The 15,303-nt window shown below is 46.6% G+C and overlaps 1 protein-coding gene across 1 annotated transcript in view; it reads left to right on the forward strand.

Annotated features, from left to right (window-relative positions):
• Positions 1-15,303, forward strand: part of KPNA3 (karyopherin subunit alpha 3) — a 128,885-nt gene that overhangs the window by 68,107 nt on the left and 45,475 nt on the right. The window contains exons 7-9 of the mRNA XM_082245243.1: positions 4,918-5,003; positions 6,697-6,783; positions 7,626-7,795. Of these exons, the coding sequence (XP_082101369.1) occupies positions 4,918-5,003; positions 6,697-6,783; positions 7,626-7,795 (343 nt within the window). The remainder of the gene's footprint in view (positions 1-4,917; positions 5,004-6,696; positions 6,784-7,625; positions 7,796-15,303) is intronic.

The raw sequence follows: 15,303 nt of genomic DNA on the forward strand, positions 1-15,303 counted from the left end.
GGGTGTTAATAAAAATTGGCCTTGAGTACCACCAAAGGCCAGGTGTCTGCATTGGCGGTCTTCTATCAATGACCCTTGGCCACACACTCCCTGGTGCGTACCTTTTCATCAGGGTGTTCGCCATTTGGTTCCTCTAGTGTGGTCTCTGTTGCAGCCTTGGGACCTCAATTAGGTTTTTATCGGTCCTCCCAGGAATTTCTTTGAGAATCTTCTGGAGATTTCCTTGTTTACGCTGTCTCAGAAGGTGGGAATAAAGACATTGCGTTGACTGGCAGCGTTATCCTGTCGTTCACCTTACTTAGTGGTTCACAGCGATAAGGTGGCTCTTCGACCTTGTCCGTCATTCCTCCCAAAGGTTGTCTCTGATTTCCATTTGAGTGAAGACATTGTGTTGCCTTCCCTGTGTCCCAGGCCAAAACACCCGAAGGAAATTGCCTTGCATGCCTTGGATGTGGTTCAGGCAATTGGGGGGGTGTAGGTGTACCTGTCATCTATATGGAGTCTTAGGAAGTCGCTCAGTATTTGTGCTTACAGATGGGTCTCGGACAGGGTTGTCCGCTTCCGACCATTCCCAGATGGATCAGACAGTCTCCCCCGGTGAGTGTCCTGTGGCCGCCTGCCTCCATTTTGCATAGGGCACCCCCCCCCCCCTCTTAGCGCTGCAGACCCTCTGGGTACATTGCCTGCGTGTCCACGTCATGGTGGGTGACCCCTTTTTAAGGGGGAAATTTATTTTTGTTTGGCTCGGAGGGTGATTTTTTTTCTCTCTCCCCCCGTGAGGTCCAGTAGGTGGCCCATTTGTGGGCCTGGGGCGGCGTCCCCTTGAAAGAAATTTGGTTGGCGACCCTCACCTGCCTATTTTGTATCAAACAACAATCCTGATTGTTATGTTTCAGTGTGAGCTTAGTAGATCGTGACCCTACTGGGTCTGCGTCAATGCACTTTGAGTGCTCTGATAGTGAGGATGATTCCTCTTCTGCAGCCGCACATGGATGCACCGATTGTATCGGTACAGGCAACTTTAAAATTGGAGGATGCAGCTGCTGCTGCATCTGATGTGCCGGTCCCCTTTGGTACCCACAGCTCCCCAAAAGCAGCAGAAGTTGTCCCCTTTTTCCTACCTTGACTAAACAATTGACAATTTTCTTGACTAAATTGTCGCGCGTCAGTCATTATGTTGGTGCCTAAGCATTTTTGCTAGATGGTATCCCTTTGAATAGTCCCCGTTTTTTTAAAAAGTAGACAGTCCCACCTGTGGGGATTCTCAGGCCGAATAACTCCTCTTTAATTCTGGTGGAGGAGTCTCCAGCTTTTAGACTCTTTTGACTGGAGAGTCTAGACTTTGGTCCGTCACATGTTTCCTGTGGCCGTTTTGGTCCTTAGGCCGGTGTTCACCATAGCATTTGTGTCCCAGACTTTAACGGAGTGGGCAAAGCATTTTGCTCCAGGATTTGGAGGAGAAACCGCTTCCACCCTGCCCTTGCGAGTTGGCGGACCAGTTGGTCCATGGGTTACAGTTTGTCTGTGGTGCCTCTCTGGATGCAGCTCCCTTGGTTTCTAGGCTGTCTGTGAACGCAGTGGTCCGTCGGCGCATGATATGGCTGAAATTGTGGTCGGCGGACCAGTCTTCCATGACGGCCTCATCTGTTCTCCCTTTTTGGGGGATGACCTGTTCAGATCTTCCTGGATGATATACTTAAGGGTCCTTACAGGGGGGAAGGAGTCCTCCTCTTCCACAGGCTGCCAGGGGCGAGGAGTCTTGTCAGAGCGGGTTCTTCCAGACCTGCAGACAAGCCCTCTTGTGCCTGAAGGGGTGTCCTCACCCATGTCTGAGGTGGGGGGGATGTCTTCGCTTCTTTCTGGACCCATGGACCTTCCTGATTTAAAACAGGTGGGTCCACGAGCTGATTCGGTCCGGCTACTAGATCGGTTTTTCTTTCTTATCCAGTGACATTCTTTCCTTCCAATCTACGTTTTGTCCCCAGACCGCTTGTGGGGTCTCTTCGGTGAGGTGCAAGTCTTTCTAGTACATGGGGCGATTGTTCTTGTTCCAAAATCGGAACGTGTTTCTCGTCAAACTTGTTTACAGTTCCCAGAAAGGAAGGCAAGGTACGTCCATCCTGGACCTCAAGGCTTTGAACCACTTATGCAGCTACAGAATTCCGAATGGGGTCCCTTCTTACAATAGTGGCATCCCCACATCAAGAACGTTTGCCTTCATATTCCATTATATGTTGGTCATCAGCATTTCCTCCGCTTGCCGGGGGTGAGGAGCATGCTCCATTCATGGCATTAGCTTTTGGTCACCTCAGCTCCTTGGGTATTCACAAAAGTGTTGGCCCCGGCGTTGGGTTTGTAGCCGCAGCGGGGGTTTACGGTACTGGGTACCTGGACTATCTTCTTCTGCGAGCAGTCTCCAGCTGCTCTAAAGGACAACCTGGACATTGGTGTGCGGACTCTGTAGGAGTTCAGTTGGAAATTGAACTTCCAAAAATCTGCTCTGGTTCCGTCCACCAAGTTGGACTATCTGGATCTGACTCTGGATCAGCTTCAGCCAGGGTGTTTTTTTCCTGGGGAACAAAAACTCCAAAGCTGCAGGATGCGACTCGGCTCTTGTTGTTCAGCAGTCGGTTTTCTGTCTGGACCTGCGTGCGGGCGCTGTGCCTGATAGTGCCCACCTTGGAGGCGGTTCCTCCTGCACAGTTCCACTCGAACCTCTGCAAAGGGAGATTTCTTGCCAAGTGGGACAAGGATCCACAGTCTCTACATAATCCTTCCCCTGTACTGCACAGTGGTCTCCGCAGTTGCCGGCCTGCCTGGGTGGGTAAGCGTTGTGGCCACAGATGTGCTCAGGGGTTTGGACTCTGGGAAAGTCAAGACTACCGATCAGTATACTGGAACTTCGGCTATAAGATTTGTCTGGCAGTGCCAGGTAAGGATCTTCCTGACAATGCCATGGCCGTGGCGTATGTCAATCACCAACGGGGCACAAGAAGTGTCCTGGCGGCTCGGGAGGTAGCTGGCATTCTAAAGTTCAGCTGCGTCTGGTGGGAAACTCCAGAGGTGGCCTTTCGTCTCAACAGGAAGGTACAGAGAATTGTGGCAAGATCTCGGGATCCTCTGGCCGACGTTACAGATGCACTGGTGTCTCCTTGGGGCCAGTATCTTCTGATCTATGTCTTTCCCCCCTGCTAAAACTTCTGCCGAGTCTCCTTCAAAGGATCAAGGCAAAAGGGATCTGGTCATCCTAGTGGCTCCAGACTGGCTTCGCTGGTCCTGGTACGCCGATCGTGTACGGTTGGTCGCCGATGACCCTTGGAGACTTTCTCTCAGAAGATTTTTTTTTTGGCCCAGGGACCAATCTCCCATCCTTTTCAGTCGCGGGCTTTAACAGCTTAGGTGTTGAAAGCCAGGTGTTAAAGGATAGGGGGTTGTCTGAATCAGGGATTCCCACGTTGTAAAAGACAAAAAAAAAAAATCTACCTCTAGGAAGATTTTTACCATCACGCTGGAAGGCGCACATTGCCTGGTGTGAGTCTCTTGGGGTTCATCCCTGTTCATTTCGGTGGCTCGAATTTTGGCATTCCTCCAATGTGGTTCTGAGCACTGTCTGGCCTTGGGTACCGTCGAGGGCCAGGTTTTCGGCCTTGGCCATCATCTTTTACCATCCTTTGGCTATGCATTCTTTGGGTCGCACCTTTATTCAGGGAGTTCACTTGGTTCCCCTAGTATGGGCTCTGTTGCCTTTGTGGGGGTCTTCATTTGCTTTTGGCCACAACATTTTGCAGGTCGCTGTTTGGGAGGATTAGTCCTCTGAGGATGTATGATTTTTTTTTTTTTTTTTTTTTTTTCAGGTGACCTCCAGTTGTTCCTGGTTGAGCTCCATGTTACCTGGTTGGCTAGGTTTAGCTTTTTGGGATTTTTTTTTTTTTTCTGCGGTTTTTCCCACCCCTTATGTTTGACAATGCTTTGGGATGTCAAGAAGATTCTGGAGCTGTGCCTGTCAATGAGCGAAAGAAAATTGGATTTTTGCCTTACTGTAAAATCCTTTTCTCTGATGATCATTGACATACACAGCACCCACCCCTCTATTACCCCCTGGGACTACCCCATAGGCGTGGTAATCGATTTCCTGCCTAGTGTCCTACTCCTGTAAGGGGCAGCATAAACCAATGGTCAAGAAGATTCTGAAGCTGTGTCCGTCAATGAACATCAGAAAAATTTTACGGTAGGACAAAAATCTATTTTTTTTTTTTTAACCGCACCAGAATCTGATCACATAGGCGTTCACACCTATGCGATCCCATTCCTGTCCAAATTGACAATTTGTGCTGCGATATGTGAACCGATCTGGGAGTGTCATTAACTTTATATTTACACTCCCAGCGGTTCGTATATGGCATTGTGATCTGCCTGCAAGTCGGCTGCGATGCGGGAACCCGCAGTGGATTTGCAGGGTTTCCCGCTTAGCACCAGTGTGAACCGAGCCTTAGTGACTAAAATCTGATTATTTTATCATCAATTTTTATTATTGATATATCACTATATTAGAGATCAGTTAACAGATTAGCGCACCTGATACACACCATTTGTCTTGCATTTAATTTTTCTAAGGTCGCAGCTTTTCTATTTATTTTCCAGCGTACTTTCTTTACACATCACAGAGCAAGCATACTGGCTTGGCAACTAATAATTTTACCATAATCTTATTGATTTTTGGTCTGCATGTCTGTTCTGGGTCTGTGATTTAGAGGTTCTTAATAGGCTCTTAAAGGTCAGAGAGCAAGAATCCTGGCTTGGCAACTAATAATTTTAAAAGCTGTTCATCAGGCAGTCCCCCCATTTCTCTCATGACAGGTTTCCTTTTTGAGATGTTTGATATCGAACAAAATTTAAAACTTTAAATCTTGTTTCCAGTCCTTCTTTACAGTTTGAAGCTGCCTGGGCATTAACTAATATAGCATCAGGGACGTCTGCACAAACTCAAGCAGTGGTCCAGTCCAGTAAGTGTTTTCCTTTTCCCTCTTAAATTTTAGTATGTAAAAGGATTGTTTTTGCTATGTTCGGAACAAAAAAGTGTGTGCTACCAATCTGCCATAACTTTGACCACTGACAAGTTAAGTGGCATTGTTTTTTGGATTACATGGGTTTAGAAAATTATTTTTCTTGTTGCATGCACCAGAATCACAAAACGGCTTGAACACCTATATCTGGATACAGCAGAAGTTGCAATAGATGGTAGTTTTTCATTTGGTATATACACAGGTTAGCTATAACCTTGACCATTGACAGGTTACGTGAATAACAATGATTATCTCATTACAATGGCATCTGAAAATCTGGGGGATATATTAGGCAGCAAGGAAACATGTTGTCCCTGAATTTGATGTGTTTATAGCTGGAAAAAAAAAGGGCATTACAGTTTTGTGTATGGAACTGTGTATCTACAGACCGGTCAGGGTGCCCATGCTGACCTGTGTCCACATCTCAGAGTACCTACAGTGGACATGTGAGCATCAGAACTGGACCACAGAGCAATAGAAGGTTCCCTGTCAGATGAATCGTCTTTGTTTTACATCATATGAGTGTCTGACATTTTTACCTGGGGAAGACATGGCACCAGGATGCAGTATGTGAAGAAGGCAAGCAAGTGAAATGTGAGGCTTTGGGCAATGTTCAGCTGGGAAACCTTGGTCTTGCCATTTCATGTGGATTTACTACTTTACGATTACATTACTTTGAGACATACCACCTACCTAAACATTGTTGTGGACCAAGAAACCTTCATGGAAATGGTATTCCTTGATGACGGTAGCTGCTTTCAGCAGGATAATGCGCTCTGCCACACTGCAAAAGTGGTTCAAGAATGGTTTGAAGAACAGAACAAATTTTAGGTGTTTACTGGGCCTCCAAATTCTCCAGATCTCAATCCAGTCGAGCATCCGAGGGATGTGCTGGAAAAACAAGTCCGATCCATGAAAGCCCCACTTCGCAACGTACAGGACATAAAAGAACTGCTGCTGATGTGTGTGTGTGTATGTATATATATATATGTATATATATATATATATATGTGTGTGTGTATATATATATTCCTGCCAATATGAAATGCTGCTTTTAACAGTTCTTGGCCACAGTGCTGTGAATAGCCTGTCCTGGTTTATTCTGGTCTTTTGACGACAAACAGTTGAAGCTGTCAAAGGGACACACCTCCCTCTTGTCTACTCACTCAAAGCTTTGTCTGGATTTTCAAGCTAGTAGGCTTTTGCAAGCACTGTCATGGAAGCACTCTGTTAAATGTTTATATTTCAAATCGGATTTCAAAGATTGGTGTATAAACTTTGTAAATAGCAGTGGTTTGCACTTCTGCTTTTTAGCACTGAGGTCCTCAGTTTGGGACTTGCCCATGATGGTATCTGCATAGAATCTGCATGTCCTCCCTGGGCTTGTGTGGGTTTACTGTTTTTTTGTTTGTATGCATGTATGGTAGGTACCTTAGGTCTGTACGCTCCTTGAGGGCAGGAACTGATGTATATAAAAAAAAATGCTGTGAAGATTGTTGATGCTATGCAAATGCTGGTTTTGCTTTTAAAAGCTGTACTTTTTAATCTTGTTACCAGTGATTTGACTTTGTGTTGTTTAGAATGACGAGTTAAGTCTGTCTTCTTTAACCCTCCCAACTTGTTTCTTGCACAGATGCTGTACCGCTGTTTCTGAGACTCCTCCATTCCGTGCATCAAAATGTCTGTGAACAAGCAGTGTGGGCACTTGGAAATATTATCGGTAAGAAATCATTCTTTGTAGACGGTATGAGACAGTATGACCCTGTTATTAATTGGGAGTTGTAGAAATTCTTATTTATCTGTCAACAAATCTTTGTTCTTTAGTACTATAATAAAAGGGAAAGCAAATGCATGATTGGCCAATGTTATCATTTTTTTTTTTTTTTTTTAAATTGCTATTAGAGGTGTACTTAATGGAAATTTTTGTTACCGAAAATGCAGGATGCACTTTGCCGAAACCGAAAATGACAGTTTTTGAAAAATATATTTTTATATATAATTGTATTCCAGTTTTTAATTTCATTTAAATGAATATGAATTTTTTCAGCCATTATCGGCACCTTTAGCGTGAGAAAAGCTCAAGAAAAATGCATCCCTTTAAATTCTATGTATGTCTTCACACTGGTCCATTGTGCATTTGTTTGTGGTGTTAAAAATCTTGTTGCATTTTTGGTCAGTTAAAAACAAAACACACACAAAAAAAAAAAAAACACCTCACCGTTGAAATGCATTGAGAATGTATCAACAACGCACCTGTATTAAGTTTGGTCACATGACCTATAAAAAAAAAACACACCACAAGCACTGTAAAATCGCGTTCATTTTTGGTGTCTTTATTGGCAAAATGCCGACAACACCATTTTTTGTCCGTCAAAATTTTGGTGAAACTCTACCTATTATGTTTTGTGTTTCTCTAAGATTTAAACTTTAGCTACTTGGGATATTTCACAGCATTTCTTCAAGGCAAAATAACTATACTCATGCATACATTTCAAGGTCACCCTTTTTTATTTCTCTCCATTTTTTTAATGGAATTTCTTTTGAACCCTTTCATTTCTGTAGGTGATGGTCCACAGTGTAGAGATTATGTCATCTCACTTGGAGTTGTTAAACCGCTCTTGTCCTTCATCAACCCTTCCATCCCCATCACTTTCCTTCGGAACGTCACATGGGTCATTGTCAATCTGTGCAGGAATAAGGACCCCCCGCCACCCATGGAGACTGTACAGGAGGTAAAAACGATGAATCGTGGTGATGTGAACTTTGCTGTGTACAATGAACATTTTAAATGCGCTTGAGTAGCTTTTGGAAAAGTAGAGAAAATCTCTATTGCAATTCTGAAAATGTAACGTATATTGTAATCTGTAAGAGTTATAAAAAAAAACTGGGTAGGCTGCCATTGCTGAGCTCCGCTCTGCTCTTGAATTATTATTATACAGGATTTATATAGCCCCAACAGTTTGCACAGCGCTTTACAATGTGAGGGAAGACAAAACCGTTTCAATACAGGAGGAACTAGAGGGCCCTGCTCGATAAGGGCTTACAATCTTGAATGTGCAAATTGCTTGGCTGTCATGTTGACCATCTTGTTTGAATATTTCTGAATTAGAAAAGTAGGACTGGCATGTAAATAAGGTCTTCTGACTCTAAGACTCGATTCACACTAGCGAGACTTGTCAGCCTGACAAGTTGCGCTCCCTCGCGGTCCATTGACTGCTACAGGACCCGTTCTAATAGGAGCGACATAAGTCGCTCCGACTTAGAAAAAGGGCCCTTTACTACTTCGGGGCGACCTCGGAGCGACTTGCATAGACTTCCATTATGTGCAATCCATGCAAGTCGCTCTGAAGTCGTGGTGCATGAGAATGCACAAGTCGCCCCCGAAGTAGTAAGGAGTCGTGCCGCCCCAGTTACCGAGCCTAAAGCCTAGTACACACCACAATTTTTTATTTGGGTTGAACGAAAAAAAAACCGCTTGGCAGTCTGAGCCACATTACTAACAATCTGATGATGGTATGATCTCACCTGCTGTTATGTTAGGATGCCCCCCCCCCCCCCAAACACTCTGGTCAGTGCTATCAGCCGTTGCCTTAGAACACTGATCAGGAGCCGGTTGGCTGCTGGTTTTCCAGCATGCTCATCCGACAGAAGCCAACCATTATCTGGCTTCTGTCAAACCTGCTGCCATACACACGGACTACATCACAAGTACGCAAATAAGGCATTCAAACCTTCTCAGTCTGCATTTTCAGGTCATTTTCACTTTTGTGGTCCAATTTGAGAAACCCCACTGTTTGTGTTCCCATTCACACAGCATACTGAAGAATAAATAAAACTTCTTGCTTTCCTAGTTACTTTGGAGCAAATTCATGTATAGGACTCTGAAGTTGTTTAGCTAAGTTTGTAATGTGCAATTAGGGGACAAACTGAGGGGAACTTTTTATTTTTTATTTAGGTGCTTGAACATATAATGTACTACCCACATGTTGAGATCTTTAATACTTGGTTAGGACAGACCGTGTGTCCATCTAGTTTACAAATGATAATGGGATCTGCTAGCACAGTTAAATTTAGGATTATTTATGGTAAACATTACTCCCCACCCCCTCCCTAAAGTGGTTGTAAACTTCACACACAACATCTGAACAAAGCACATCCTCCTTTACCGTGTACATGTCTATCCAAAGTGATTTCTCTGCTGCTTGGTTCTTCTGTTATCTGCATGAGTCACTTCTGACACTTTTTCCTGACACCCAAGAGAAAAAAAGGTGGAAGAGCAGGGGAGCTTCTGCACACCACCTGTGGCTACCACAGCTGTGCTTGTTCTCTGTGTAGTATAGAAGGGGGCATGTGTCCCATCCCGCCAATCCAGCTCGGAGTTCTCCTTAAACTTTGTGCAGAGATTCTGTTGTAAAAAGTTTTACAGGACAGATGGCTGCAGATAAAACAAGTACAACTTATGTAGAAGAGTTTGCTTCATCTCTGTGCCTCTTCCAGGTACAGGGCGGATGAGACTAGGACGAGCCGTGCAACGAGCAGGTACATCGATGTGCCTGTGGTAGCCACCCGTCCACCGTACAATGTACGAAGAGTTTAACTATTCCCTTACCGGGCTATAGCTGAAAGATTACTACAGTGCGGCTCTGTGGATGTCCTCCCAGAACCAAGCTCCTGGTGTACCCTGCACGCTCTGATCGCCGTCCTTTTGGACACAGCCAATCACAAATTGTGGTAAAGGGCCAGTCAGATTCCCTTTAGCATGTGATCAGTTGTGGCCAATCACAGCTGATCAGTGTTACTGGCAATCCTGACAGGGGAAATGTACACAGATAATCAAGGCACTGATCGTTAGTGTTGCATGAACGCACAATTGTCATTCAAAGTGCAACAGCGCTGAAAATTGGCCTGTCAGGAAGGGGTTAGAAGTGCCCAGTAAGCATGTGGATGTGAATCTGAGGGGACTTAAAAACCATCAGATATTCACAAAAAGGGAAGTGCAATATTAGATGTGAAATTTAAGAGGGATCATAACACCTAATTAGGCTGTCCCTTAAAACTAGGTCACCCCCAGCACTCCATATCAAGAGTTCCACCACTCTTAACAATATGTAAATGGAATTGTCGCCAGCTCTGTCTGCATGTGCAGGAAGCGATGGCCTTCTCCCCTTTACATAAAAAAATGAAGATGGCGACACCGCCCCTGTAGTAGAAGAGTGGTGCAATAGTAGAGGACCGTGCTGGATCTAAAAGTATAGCAAAGGGGAAAACCCTTCATTTTCATTGGGAGGATGAAGTTCCTCTTTAAGTCTACTATAGTATCTTGCAAGCTGACAAGCAACATTTGCTGTTAAAATAGTTTTGCTGTTACAGATACTATGCTGGGAGGATTCATTTGTCACTCATTTTTAAGATGAAGGGGAAATCATGACTAATCTATTTTTCTATATTTAATGCTTAATGGAATCGTCACTTCTAAAATGTACTTGCATGTAGAGCTTGTAAAGATTTTAGTAACTTGTCAGTCCTGAAGGGGTTTCTTGTCAATGCGAGTCTCGGAGAGCAGAGGATAACACAGCTGTGGGCATAGATCGGGTGGCAGGGAGTGGATATCTTGATATCTTGGGCATTGCTGATCACTGTGACAGATGCTTGTCACGCTGCCTTTAAAACAGATCTGTATGTTAAGCAGTAATTCTGTGCTGACAAGATGGACAGAAAGGAAAGTTTGTATTTGACTATTGTGTGCAGGGCGAAGAAGAACATTCATATTTGAGATACATTCTATATTATGCCACCTTCCTTCTGTGTTTCAGAAAAGCATCAAATCACATTGTCATATTATTGGGGCTCATTTCTTGAAATGGATGCTCATAGTTGCATCCATTGAGCTCTTTGCTTGCATTTTAAAGTGGGTATAAAGGCAGAAGGATTTTTATGTTGATGAATTCTCTGCATTAAGGTAAATTTTTACATGCAGGCTCCCCCCAGCCAGCCACCTTCTCATACTTACCTGAGCCCCATCTCGATCCAGAGCTGTACCCTAGAACAGTAGCGTGCCTCCCTCCCTCTCTCTCTCGATCTTGAGCCATTGGCCATAGTGCCTTGTGATCAAATTTTGTGCATTGGTTCATGCTGCCCAATGACACAGGCCTAGTTTGGGCCATAGTTGTAGAAAAGAGAAAAGCCCCACATGTCCAACCTGCATAAAGGGTATTAGTAGGTTATGGAAAGTGTCTTTCCTTATGTTGATTTCTTGTTAACGTGAATTGTGTTGAGCGAGTTCTAGCTGTTCAGTGTTGAAAAAAAATCTTTTGTTGCGCCTATACTTTTTTGCAATACACTGCTTATGGTAACAGTGTCTCAACTCCATAAGCACGCTGTACTCTCCACGCATTTTGTGCTGCCTCATAGGACCAACTTTGACGGGCTTTGGGCTTGTGTTGATGGCAACAGTTTAAATATTCTGATGAGTTCGATATTGAATTCATTGGCAGGTGTTTTTGACCTGCTTCAAGTTTTCCATTCTAAAAGACATGTATGGAAATGCAAAAGCTATCTGATTCAAACAAGTCCGGTGCAGGCCCTTAGATAGTGTTTCAGCCTTTGTCTTGGCGACAGCATCTACTGTACCAAGTAGGTAATGACCAGGATTGTTGGCAATTCTGTCATTCAGGGGAAATGTTGTTTCTCTTACGTCCTCCGACAGTCGCCGCCATCTTCATATTCGTCACAATGGGGGTATTAGACTTTGCTCCGTAGGAGTAGCTAGGCAACAGAATATGTCAATATTAAAGCTTTTAACATAGCCCACCCCCAGGGGGTGGTCCCCTCAGTCAATACCCTCCTCCTTCCTGTATCCATACCCCAGTTTCGATGTCTAGCTTGTCAGGAGTAGCTGGATGTCTCTATGCTGGGGCATTTTGTCTCAGCCTTTCTCTTCTTTTTTGAGTTTTTTTTCTCTTTCTTTACTTAGCTGTTACTTTTGTCAGCATTAGTTAGGTCTTCTGATGAAGAGGATCATGCGGGCTGGGTCTCGGGCTGATCCCCCTGGTCGCAGGTTGTGGGTCAGTGGCTTCCCAGCCTGCCATCGAGCATTCAGTCAGGTACTTCTCCTGGCATTCTGAACGACCCATCCCTGTTCGGTGCAGGGATGCTATGGTGAGGTGGCTACCTCACTGGACGCTGTGCGGTTTCTCAACCCCAGTTCTGCTGCGTCCTGGCTGCGACTCTCCCTGTCCCATGTGCAGTGGCTTGTTCGCCTGTGCGGGTTCCCCACGCCATTTAGGAGGTAAGTGTATCTGTGTGGGGACCTGTCTGTTTGGGGGGTGTCAGTCTGGGACTGTGTAACCCTGCCTCTGGTCACACTGTTGGACTCCCTGTCTGCTGGCTGCATTCTGTGGGCTGCAAGGAGGGGGGCTATGCTGCACTGTTCTGTGTCAGTTTTATGTGCTGTGTCTCACTGTGTGACAGGCTGTGTGCTGAGGGGCATGATTGTATCGTGTTATGCACATTGCGGCGGTCCGCCATTATTTTTTTCTCTTACGTCCTCCGACAGTCGCCGCCTCTTCATATTCGTCACATATGGGGTATTAGACTTTGCTCCGAAGGAGTAGCTAGGCAACAGAATATGTTAACAATAAAGCTTTAACATATCCCACCCTCAAGGGGTGGTCCCCTCAGTCAATACCCTCCTACTTCCTGCAACCATATCTCAGTTTTAATGTCTAGCTTGTCAGGAGTGGCTGGCTCTCTCTGTGCTGGGACTTTTTGTCCCAGACTCTTTCTTCTTTTTGATATTTTGTTTGAGTTTTCTCTCTACCTTTACTTAGCTGTTATTTTTGTCAGCATTAGTTAGTTCTTCGGACGAAGAGGATCATGCGGACTGGGTCTCGGGCTGATCCCCCTGGTCGCAGGTCGTGGGTCAGTGGCTTCCCAGTCTGCCATCGAGCGTTCAGCCAGGTAACGCTCCTGGCACGGTGAACGACCCATCCCTGTTCGGTGCAGGGATGATTGGTGAGGTGGCTACCTCACCGGACGCTGTGCGGTTTCTGAACCGCCATTGTGTGCGTCTTGAGTAGCGACTCTCCCTGCCTCATGTGCAGCGGCTTGTTCGCCTGTGCGGGTTCCCCACGCCATGTGAGGTAAGTGTATCTATGTGGGGACCTGTCTGTCTGGGGGCGTCTCAGTCTGGGACTGTGTAACCTGCCTTTAATCACACTGCTTGTCTCCCTATCTCTCGGCTGCATGCTGTGGGCTGCAGGGGGGGGGGGGAGCTGTATGACACTGAGTATGTCAGGCTGGGCAGTGTGAGGAGCTGTGTGCTGTGGGGCATGTTTTTAATGGCATGTTGGGGCATATACAGCGATCGCTGCGGCGATCTAACATGTATCCATATTATGGGATGATATTGTGTGTGATTTTATGCACTGTGGAGCGGCGATTTCGGCGCCAAACGGCGCCATTTTACCGGCGCCCGCTCCGGCCGCATGGTTTACATGCACGGCGGCCATTTTCTTGTAGCCTCCATAGGCTTACATAGAGCGCCCTGGCAGCATCACTTCCTCTCTCCTGGAAGCACCGATCGAGGCAGCAGCAGCAGCGGAGTCTCCTCAGGTTTTATCCTTCTATTCCTGTGTTCCATTGCCTGTATTCAGTCTGTATATTCCCTGTGGGGGTCTCATTGTGCCTGAGTGTGGTGCGGTGGGCTGCGCTTGCCGCGCTTGCTGTAAGGGGGCAGTTAACCCTTGGTTGTCTGGCATACAGGGGCAATGGATTCTCAGGAGGGCAAATTTCCCACAGTCTTGGTGGAAAGCCAGGGGACCGCTGTTTCCCCCCCAGGGGGGGATTTGGCCACTATTGTGGCTGGCCTTGCTGCACAGGTGCAAATGCTGGTGGCTGCTCAATCTACTAAACGGCCCAGAGTTGCTCTGTCCTCTGAATCTGAGGGTGAAGGTGATGGGGCTGTTCTGGCGGGGACCCCCCTATCGGGGTCCCGCTCCTCTCTGGATCTAGTGGGGTCTGAGGTAGAGGCTGAAGTTGAGGGGGTTGATAATTCTCCCCCTGGCTCGCCTGAAGAGCTTGCAATCATGGATGAGTTGATTGCTTCCATTAAGCAGACGCTACGTTTGCAGGACGAGGTGTGTCCCCCAGCTGCCTTGGCGGCTTATGGGACGCAGAGAAAACGCAGGACGCCGCAGGTCTTTCCCTGCAATGCTGATTTTCAGCGCGCTGTTAAGGACCAATGGCGCGATTTGCGCAAGCCTTTTGCGGTACCAAGTAAATTTAAGCTGCGTTATCCTTTCTCGCCTGCCACTGATGAACGGTGGTGTGTGCCTCCGCCAGTAGATCATGCTATTGCGGTTTTGAACAAAGCCACTGCGATCCCGGCAGAGGGATCCCCTATTTTCCGTGATGCCACGGATAGGAGACTGGAGTCTCTTGCCCGTCATACTTATTCTGTTACGGGTTCTATGCTTAAGGCTCTGTTTGCTTCTCTCATGGCGGCCCAGGCGATCGCAAGTTGGACGCAGATGCTTAGGCGCGTCCTAGTGGCCGATTCGGCCTCAGCGGCGACCCTGGATATGGTGGATCAGATCCACCAGGGTGTCATGTATCTGTGTGATGCGGACCTGGACCTGATTCCGTTGGCCGCGCGTGTGCACAGCGTGGCGGTGTTGTCTCGCCGCCTGGTTTGGTTGAAATGTTGGTCGGTGGACCAATCTTCACGTAAAACCTTAGCCAATCTGCCTTATGATGGGTCTCGCCTTTTTGGGGAGTCCCTGGATGTGTTGATTAAGGGGATTACTGGGGGTAAGAGCACTCTCTTGCCCCATTTCCCCAAGGCTAAGGGGGCTTCTGGGAAGAAGCATGCTAATTTTCGGCCCCCTCAGGGGTCCTTTCGTGCCTTTCGGCCGCACTACAAGGGCAAACCGTTCAAGGGCCAGGGCTCTCAGAAGAAGCCCTGGTCTGGAAAACAGAAGTCCGGCCAATCCGGACCTGCGGCCCATAACAGTTCGGCCTGAAGGGGCGCCCTCACCCAGTTTTGGGGTGGGGGGACGCTTGCTCGGTTTTCTTCAGCCCTGGTTGGCCCGTGTGCGGGACAGATGGGTTCTGGAAATCGTTCGATCTGGTTACAAGATCGAGTTTCTCTCTCGGCCAGAGAGCAGATTTTTTCCCTCAAATCTACAACTGTCTCCAGAGCGCCTGCGGGATCTGCGCCTGGCGGTGCGGGACCTGAGGG

The sequence above is a fragment of the Pelophylax lessonae genome, assembly GCF_965119305.1.
Source record: "Pelophylax lessonae genome assembly, chromosome: 2".
Taxonomy (NCBI): Eukaryota; Metazoa; Chordata; class Amphibia; order Anura; family Ranidae; genus Pelophylax; species Pelophylax lessonae.